General features: G+C 46.0%; 1 protein-coding gene across 1 annotated transcript; it reads right to left on the reverse strand.

Annotated features, from left to right (window-relative positions):
* Nucleotides 1-833: 833 nt before the first annotated feature.
* On the reverse strand, nt 834-7,366 carry AMIGO2 (adhesion molecule with Ig like domain 2). The gene is made up of 2 exons (XM_026502033.4): nt 6,901-7,366; nt 834-6,538 (listed from the first exon to the last, which is right to left on the reverse strand). The coding sequence occupies exon 2, from the start codon at nt 6,474-6,476 to the stop codon at nt 4,911-4,913; it is 1,566 nt and encodes a 521-aa protein (XP_026357818.1). The 5' UTR covers nt 6,477-6,538; nt 6,901-7,366; the 3' UTR covers nt 834-4,910.
* Between the last annotated feature and the right edge of the window lie 2,497 nt (nt 7,367-9,863).

Genomic DNA, 9,863 nt, shown 5'->3' on the forward strand with positions numbered 1-9,863 from the left:
CCGATCCCCTAACCTTCTATTCCTCTTCTCCCAGATTGGCTGTGCGCACTAATCCATTCCCGTTTGCGTCTATAGAAAGTTTACTCATGACCTATGCTTTCCAAGGTCGTTCCATTGGTAGAACACTTACAAGACTGCTGTGCTGTTATCTTTGAAATGACTCTCATGGTAAAAATGGTTGATTGGCCAAGTTGTCGGGAAAATTATTTATCCCTTTTGAGCCTCTGTTTCCTATCTATGACAGGGTGGAATATTGTCCATCTTTGAGGGCTTCTGTGATAAGGAATGATAATGGCACCATCTCTCACAGTGTGCCTGGCACTTAGCAAGTACTTAAAAAATTAAACCCAATATATATATATATATATATATATATATATATATATATATATATATATATATATATATATCAGATTTTATAATTTACAAAGGGTTTGTATGTTTCCATACTCTGCTCTGGTCCTCACTATAGAAGGGATCTCTTCCCTGGAATCCATCCACAAGCAACAATGGTCCTTCACAGAGTCCTCTAAATTATTCAGGATGTTATTATATGAGTTTTTAGTTCTACTTCTTAATATATTACTATGCAATAATGTTTGCAAGGGCAAAGTAACCAACATCGTTCCACACTATCTTATTATAAAATATAAAAATAGGGCTTTGGAGGCTGGCTCTTGGGCAGGGAGTCATGAGAGAACCATGAAAGGAATCTTAATGTTTCTTTAAAAACTATTATTCTATTATACTGAAAAAACAAAGGCGTTTGGTTTTCTGCAGATAAAATCTGCACTCAAACATGCCTTCACTTCACTATAATATAATCAAATCTAAAGCTCCAAAGTTTATTGTTACAGACCTGTTGTAGCTGCTTTCAACAAAAATAGTTTTAAAAATGAGAGAATCAGAGATTAAGTCACCTCAAAATAATTATTCCTCTATTTTAAAATTGGGAAAAATATAAATCATAAATTACAGCCAACAACCGACCCTAGAGTTCCTTCGGTATCAGAGAAGCAACTCCTTTGTTTCTCCAACACATCAGATTTTTTTTTAAGAGAGTGCTAAAATTCTTCTTTTTATTAATAAATCCATTAGCAAGTAATAATAGTCTATTCTGACACAGCCCTAACCACGACATTTGCTGTGGTCCAGTTTAGGATATATTTCATCAAAATAGGAAGAATCAGAATTATGAGAAAAAAATCTTTAATAATATGATGGGAGGGCCTTACCCCAAATCTCCTCAGTCAGATTCTCTGGTTGGGGAGTGTGTAGAGGGTAGCTGCTAGAAACCTTGTCTATCTACCTTTCCCCTGTGATTCTATCAAGAAGCCTGGTGTCAGACCTATTACTAGATCACTTCGTAAACACTAGATGATACCCCGAAAGGGGACAATAATCAAGCAGCAGTTATGGCAAAGGAAAAGCCAATGATGTTAGAGGATGTTTAGGCTATATCCTGTTTTAACAGTGTTTAGCAGGTCAATCCCAAATCAGATGTCTTATTTAGAATTTGGACTGATTATATATCTTCCTGTCTCTGGTTTCCACCTATATCCCTTGTGATGAACATTTAGGAAAATGTTTATTTGGAAAAGTTAAAACAAACAAACAAACATTTTTTTCTGGGCAAATAATTCATGCAATTAAAGCCAAAAATAAACATATTTACATCTCTATAGGCCAAACAAGGAGGATTAATGCAGAAGTTGATTCTAATAAGAAACTGTCTCAGGTCATTCTTTCAGATTATAAATCTTTTTTTTTTAAGATTTTATTTATTTATTTGAAAGAGAGCATGCACGCAAGAGACATGATGTGGGGAGAGGGGCAGAAGGAGAGGGAGAAGCAGACACCCCACTGAGCAGGGACACCCCACACTCACACACACCATGATGTGGGGCTCCATCCCAGGACCCTAGAATCATGACCTGAGCCAAAGGCAGAGGCTTAACCAACTGAGCCACCCAGGAGCCCCTCAGATTATAAATCTTAAGAAAAAGTGTAGTTAAGAAATTAAACTCATGATTATCTATCGAGTCCATTGCCATAAAACTAGTATCTTCTAATTATAGTGAAAAATACTCTAAGCCCAGGAAAATTTCACGTCTTTGATTTTTGCTGAATTTCTTCAATGTGTATCCACTTCTCTCACAACTCTATAACAAAAAATACTAAGTATCTTAAAAGAATAACCTAGTCACATAATCCAGATTATTACTTGGAAGGAAAATTATATAAAATTTTTGAGTGGGACAAATTTAAGATACAAATTAGTTCTGTTCCTATATTTAAAATACATGTGGTCAGGCTGCTACCAAAAAAAAAAAGAGAGAGAGATACCTAAGAACTTAGAATTCCACATCGTAACATTCAGTTCCATGCTTTTTCACCACCATGCCATCCTACTTTTGTTCAAAATACAGCTTTGCTTTTCAGTATTCAGGATTTTGTTTTCATTGTGATTATGCATATGCTAGTTTTGATCTCAGCTCAGCCTGTCATTTACCTGAAATATACTAGGACCAGCCAAGATTGGGCTCCACAAACTCCCTACTCCAAGCACTGTCTATGTTATTCTGCCAAATGCAACACACGTTTCCTAGGATCAAGGCTTTTGAGGGCTGAAGGACCCTAGGGATCCTGTCCAGAAAAGGTGCAATTCAGAGACCCTCTCTGTAGCTTCCCTGCCCGTGTATGGCCCTGCTCTTTGGCACGCTCAAAGTCAGGGTAATCACGGCCCCTGCAGGCAGCTCTGCCTATGGCCGGCGAGCATCAGTGGTTCAAGAGATTTTCCTTGTGTCCAGACTAGCTGTGTGAAGCTCAACAGATCACAGCATCTTTGAGTGAGTTTCTCCAAGTACGAAGAAAGAGTGAGGACTTCAAAGGTCATACAGATCACAGAATTCTTCCTAATTAACAAAATGGCAGGAACAGGAATAAAACGTTTGCCTATAACAGCTTTGGGTCTAAAGGATCTTATCTAATTGGCGAGGTCTGTGTTTTAAAGGCAGAGGCAGCGATTTTTTCACACCACGCAACAAAGAATTTTCAACACTCCTGAGTAGTGGCTCTGCATCCTGATCTGTGGGGGTACAGAACCGGGCCACGCACTCACTCCTCAACACCCTGCTGACCAGTGTCTGCCACGGGAGCCTGGCTTGGCACTTACAGAGTTGTCACCAAATGTCCACTGTTTGCCCAAACCCATCATTGTTAGTCTTCCCTTCTCATCTCCTTCGCTTTTTGTCACCGTTGCTCATTTCCATCTTTTGCAAATTGTCTTCTCTCTTAGCCCCAGGGACAACGCAGCCCTGATTCTCCTTTGCCACTTTCTGACCACTCTTCTATCTCATTCTTTGGCTCTTTCTCCATGCCCACCGTTAAAAATAACCATTCTTTGACTCTCTTGTCCTTGCCAGGAAGAATCCTGTACCTGAGCCCTCCTTCCATCCTGGTCACTAATTCACTGTGTGGTCTTAGATAACCCACAATCTTCTCTGGGCTTCATTTGTCCCTGAGAAAGAGAAGGAGCTGGACGTGATGGTCCAAAATGTCCCTTCGGGCTATGCAGCTCTAGGCTAGTCTATCCTAACCCCACTCCTGTATTCCATCGGTGTGTGGGACAGTTTCCGAGAGCCCGTACCAGTCTGCGGTGGCCAAGGCCACCCGGACATCAACACTTCCAGTGTGGGAAGGAACCCAAAACATCACCTTGCCTGCCATCCTCATTTCATAGCTGAGGAAACCGAGGCCCAGAAGTCGGTCACCTGACAGCAGAGATGGGAACAAGGAGGAGGTCGCCTGGGCCCTCAGTGTGCTGCCGAATCGGGTCTTCGGTGTCCTCCACACCCGGCCGAAGGGCATAAGGGTCAAGGTGTCGTACAGAAGGCATCAGCTGGGTAGAACACTTTAGAAGATGACCTCTATGTCGTAACTCCAAACAATCTGGAGAGATATTTGCTAGACAGGATGCTTTAGACAAAGCAGAACAATATGATCACATAAAACATCTCAGATTTATGTTTTTAAACAGCCAAATACAACATCAAGTCACAGAATACATATATTTACATTAATGCAAATGTCCGAAGCACAATACAGTAGAATCTACTTAATAGTTCATCTGATTTGATTTACATATACACGAGCCTATGAACAAATATCAGCTAGAACAAAGGTTTAAGAAGTTACTCGGACATTTTGGTATTGACACCTACGTGTTTATGGCAAGAAATGATGATAACTTCCAACTTTCAGTAGGATCTTTTCTGCAAGGATAAGAATGTACAGAATGGAAAGAAGACAAACAAATGTACATTGATTGCACTATTTATCTAACACCATTTGGGATGTGGCATTATCCAGCAAATTTTATCAGAGTAGTCTGTTTACTGTGGTCTCGAATGATGACATGAGCTGAATTACTCCCAGATCTAACCTTACTTTGTGCTTTATAAGTGCCGTTTGGTTCTTCCTTCTGCATCTTTTAAAAAATGAAATAGGACACTAATGCTTTTCTTTAAAATAACTTTGGTCCTAAGAAGTCAGTAAAGTCTCTTTTTTTAAAGAACACCAATACGTGAAATTTTTTCTTTCTTTCAAGAATCCTGAACAAAAAGACAAGGTCACCTCCAGACCAGCTTCGAAATTATCGGTGGCACTAAAAACTAAGAGACTGTTACCTAGAACTTAAACTTTGGAAAACAACCCCATCTTCCTCTGGCACATCGAGGAACCAAAGCGCACCTGACCACAGTTCCTAGTAATCAGTTAAAGAGGCCATTCGGTTGCACTGCAAAGCACAAAACACCACCATTTCTGTCCTGCTGTTTATTTTGCACACTGCACAGAAAGGGAAGTATGGCGTGATTAAATTACTACAGCATACAGGGACAGGCACAAAATTAAGTGGACGCCACAAAGGGTGTGTCTGAAAACACAGAATTGACCGAATCGGAGTCGGATTTCACCCTCGTGGACTTCAGGATGCCCTCGGCTATGACCGTGTCACTGGGAAAGAGCCTGACTTTCCCGTTCTGCCCTGCGGCAGTATCCTTCAGGGGTTCCAAAAACACCACTCTTTTACCAGCCCCGGCCTTCCGCTCGTCAGCAGGGGTGTCGCCAGCAGGGCCGGGATTGAGAATAGACGAATGGGCATTGCTTTGGTTGAGAATATTTTTTTGTCTCTTGCTTTTACACTTGCAGGGACACGGCGTCAGATAGAGGTACAGAAGTACCAAAACGATACTGGCCACGCAGGCGGCGAGGGTGGTGAAAGCGGTGTTAAATGCCTCATGGGCGTGGGATCTGTTCACGGTGAAATTGCTCACGTTGATGGTGACGTCCACGGTCTCGTTTAACAGGCGCTGCCTGTTCATGGCGATACAGGAATACACTCCCGCATCCTCAAAACGAGGACTCTCTATAACCAGACTTCCATTGTGAAACACGTGAAAGTTTTCCAGCTCTTGATCCGGCTCCAGCAGTCTGTTATCTGGGCCGACCCAAACGAAATCGGTATTTGCATTGCCAGTCTTGCTGTCACAGGGGACAATCAGCCTTTCCCCAACTTGAGCCTCATGAATAAAGCCAAGTGCACGGAAGGAGCCATTGATGATGCTGTCCGAGCAATTCATAAAGCTCTCCTGGAGCAGAAGCACCTGACGGGAGTGCTTCGAGTCAGACCACAGGCGACAGGTATAATCGTTCTTAAAATCCATCACGGAGCTGAAGTGCCTGCGATACCAAAAGATCAGCAACGAATAGAGGGAACAGTCACAGACAAATGGGTTTCCATGAAGGTAGATGCCTCTCAGCTGTTTTCCTGGTACTAAATTAATATGGTGCATTGGCAGGGAGGGGATTCGGTTATAAGAAACATCTAGAAACATCAGCTCCGCCAGCTTGAACCTTCCAACATACAAATCCATGGGAAACTGCGTGAGAAAGTTTCCACTTAAGTAGAGTTTTTGCAACTGGGAGAGCCCTCCAAAAGCTGAAGGATCGAGATAGGAAATGTGATTGTTGTAAAGCAGGAGCACTTCCAGAACCTTCAACTCTTGGAACACTGCACTTTTCACGGTCTTCAGCTTATTGGAGGATAAGTCAAGACACTTCAAATTTGGAGTTGTGGAAAAACTGCCTGTGGAAATGCTGGTGATGTTGTTATGACGAATAATTAGGGTGTTCAGCTTAACAAATGATGCTGGAATCCACTCAGCATCCAGAAGCCCGATCCTGTTATAGCTCAGATCCAGCCTCTTCATCAGTCTGAAAAGGTTCCCAGGCACCTTGGACAGGTTTTTGTTGGTGCAGCTCACGACGTCCGTGGCACAGATGCAGGCGGTGGGGCACACCCCGGAGGCGCCGCGGCTCACGGTCACCGTGATCACCAACAAACACAGCAGCTCCCTGCAGCCCGGTCTGACAACTCCAGGCAGGGTGGGCAGCGTGTGTAAACGTAAAGACATTATGGTCGCCTCCAAGTCTCTTCCTGGCGCCTTTCCACCAGCTCAGCCTCCCACCAGTGAACCTGGTAAACAATCAATATTTGAAAGGGGGGGGAAGCAAAGTTAACTACCACCAGTTAACCCTTAAGAGTCATAGCTTGCTTTCTTTTCAATAACTTTTGAAATGCAGGTTTTGTGTCACGCTGGGGAGCCTACGATGGTTTTTTACTGTTAAATGCAATTTTTTCCTGGGCTACTCCTGCTTACTTTCATTTACGGTCACACTCTATCAGTACAACTGTCTCAACATCAGAAATTCAGTATTTTTTTTAACGTGCAGGCTGCGTCGTTTTTTAAACTCCTCCAAGAGACACAAAAATACACAAACGCATCCTACAAACAAACGGAAATGCATAGGAAGCCACCCATCCAGAAAACAACTCACAGAGCTGAAAAGCCTCACTGGCTCCGGGGATAGGCCGCCGACGGTGGTGTCTTCTGAAGGTCTGTGAGTCTGTCTGTCTCTGTCCGTCACTCTGGCATCTTCCGAGTTCCTTTCCCTCCTGCTCCCGGCGGGCGGCAGCCTCTCGCTGGCTCTCAACTTTGGGGAGTTTCAAGCAGCCGCGGCGGCAGCAGCCACCCCGGACGCAGGAAACGTCTCGGTCGGCTCCGGTGGGTTCTCCCGGGCTCTCTTCATTGCTCGGCTAAAGGTACCGCCTCGGCGCCCCGGCCGTCGCGCGTCTGGGCGCGGGGAGCCCCACTCCGGGAGCCGGGTCCGAGGGGCGGGGGCGCCGGCAGCGGCTGGGTCCGGGCCCCGCCTCCCCGCGCTCCGAAGCTAGCAGGACCCCGGGTTCCCGCGCGCCGCCGCCCGGGTTTTATCCCCGTGCGCGGGGTCGGCTGCGGGGCGGGGAGACGGTCCCGCCCCTGCGCGTCCTCCCTCGGGCTGGAAGCAGCTCCGAGGCTGCGGGCGGGAGCAGGCTGGGCGCACGGCGGGGGGCGCGCAGCGCGGGGAGGGGGCGGCGGCGCAGCCAATCGGAGCGGCGGCCGGCATCCCTCTCGCCCCCACCCCGGGGCCTCGCCGCCACCTCCCGCCTCCCCGGAGAGGGACGCGGCGGAGCGGGGTGCACACCCGAGGCTCACCCGTTCCCACCCGCTGTGTGCGTGTGTCCAGCCCCGAACGGGGTGGTGGGGCGGGGGATTCAGGGGGCACGCCCAGCCAGGGAAGGAGAGGTGTCTCGCTTGAAGACCCCACTTGTCGCGGCCGCCCGTGTCCACTCCCCGACCTCTCGTTGCTTTCTTTGGGCCAGGGCCAAGGGGGCTTCCGCAGGGCTAAGTGCAGCTGGTTTTAAAGGTCTAGAAAATAAACACAGAAGTCGCCTTCCGTCTCCGCTCACGTTTGGGGGGAGGGGGTGTGTAGGGAAATGGGCACTTTCCCTCTGGTGCGACCAAGATCTCTGTTTGGAGGAAGGAACCGGGAAGGCGCTGCGCAGACACGCCGCACCTCCCTGGGAAAGTTCTATCCCTTTCTAACTCAGGAGGCGGCATCAAGGATGGTGCCCAATCCGAAAAGGAGAAGCACAGGAAAGAAGGCTTGGGGCCGACCTTCCGGCTGGAATGCAAAGATAAGGGTATTAAGCTTTAAAAAAAAAAAATCCCGGAGCCAGACTTTTTCCCTCTTTTCTTAGGGGGTTGGAATGGGGGTGGGGGTGGAGGCCAATGTGTTCATGCCGGATAGGGACTGACCCTAGAAGGGGTGCCGGGCGCGGAGGTTCTTCATACCTCCCAAGAGGCGGGCCGGCGTCTGACTCAAGCGTGCTTTGGTCTAGCAGGCTAGGAGACGTGCAATCCGGAGCGGACACCCCCTCCCCCCGAAAAAAAGCCCAGGTGGACAAATACAAGGTGGAGGGCTCGGGGTTGATGAGCTTTTCGATTAAAAATCCCTTTTTGTTTAATTCCAAGATCAGTTTTAACGATGGGATTTGACTGAGCCGGATGGCCCATTTGTCCATTATATCTGGATTAAAAAAAAAATTACTGCCCTGACAAGAGATAACTAACTAAAGCAGAAGGGATAGGGAGACTGAAGGCAGACCAAATTGAGAACACAGGTAGGAGCATGGCACGTAACTTGTAATATGACTTAAAAAAATAAAACTGTTGCTGCAACAACCTACGCGCCCACCCCCACCCCCACCCCCACACTTGAGCAACCTTGAATTTATGGAAGTTGGTCCCTATATTGCTCATGAATGGATTCACGTGGATTCACGTGGTAGCGCAGTGCCAAATTTAAATAGAACTGTGCATTGTTAATTTAGTCAGCCTGTTTGTAGACTAAATCTGAAATAGCGCTGATAAATCAAGATTTTTTGTCAGATGAAAGCAGCTTGATTCAGGAATTTTATCCTAAGAAGAATGCCGCCTGACATGCTCTAGGAAAGCTTCCTCACTGTGAGCAATCAGGAGAGGCTGAAGTTGAACGTTTCCAAAGTTAGGCCACACTTCCTGGGCTTCTCAAAAAGCCTGGGTCTCCAGCCTTCCTTTTTACAGTACAACCATTAACACAGAGAAATGGAATTGGGATCGCTCAGAGGAATACTTTCTCAATGACTAACAAACAGGTTTTTGCAACGTTTTACTAAGGAAATAACATCCTATTCAAAGGAAACCAGGAAGGTGGGAGAAGGTCCTGTATGTCCTAGGAAAGTAGTGTCAAAAGAAAAGGGCTCAAACGTGGACTCAATCTGAGTAGCTCCAGGGGCATCGCAGAAACACGTGCAAAGATTACCCAGCAGAAATAAACCAAATGCACTCAAAATCCACACACATGTATCTATTTGAAGCCCTGATTTTTGAGATGCTGCCCATTTGGCAAGAGGAAAGGAGTTTTGAAAGGGGTGGGTTTACATGGATTTGAGAAGAAAAAGCTAAGCATTTACCTTAATTTTGGGCATAAGGTGTGACCTTATGTTGTGGAAGGAACTTTCTCTACATCCTTTCACCGATCCTGCCAGATCCTCTCTTTTCGTTAGAAGGGAAGTTCCACAAGGGCAGAAATGTTATGTCTTGGACACTGCTCTATTCTTAGCTTCTGGAACTCTGCTTGACGCTTGCTTGGCATTCAGTAAATTTTTGATAAATAAACTGAGGAATGGGGAACCTATTCTAGGCTTCGTTGAGCTGAGCCTGCTGGTTGATATTCTGCTCTCTATACTTCAAAGCTTGTCAGAAAGAAGAGAAGAGAGGGAAAGAGGAGCCCTGCGAAATGACTTGGGTCCTGGATCCCGTAGAACCTGAACGCCACCACACACTTTTACTTCCTTTCTAATTACATCCTCCACCCCCCTTTATATTTCCTTAAATTATTTTGAGTTGCGTTCATGTCCTTATGACTGCAAGAGTCCGAGT

The sequence above is a fragment of the Ursus arctos genome, unplaced genomic scaffold (genome assembly GCF_023065955.2).
Source record: "Ursus arctos isolate Adak ecotype North America unplaced genomic scaffold, UrsArc2.0 scaffold_26, whole genome shotgun sequence".
NCBI lineage: Eukaryota > Metazoa > Chordata > Mammalia > Carnivora > Ursidae > Ursus > Ursus arctos.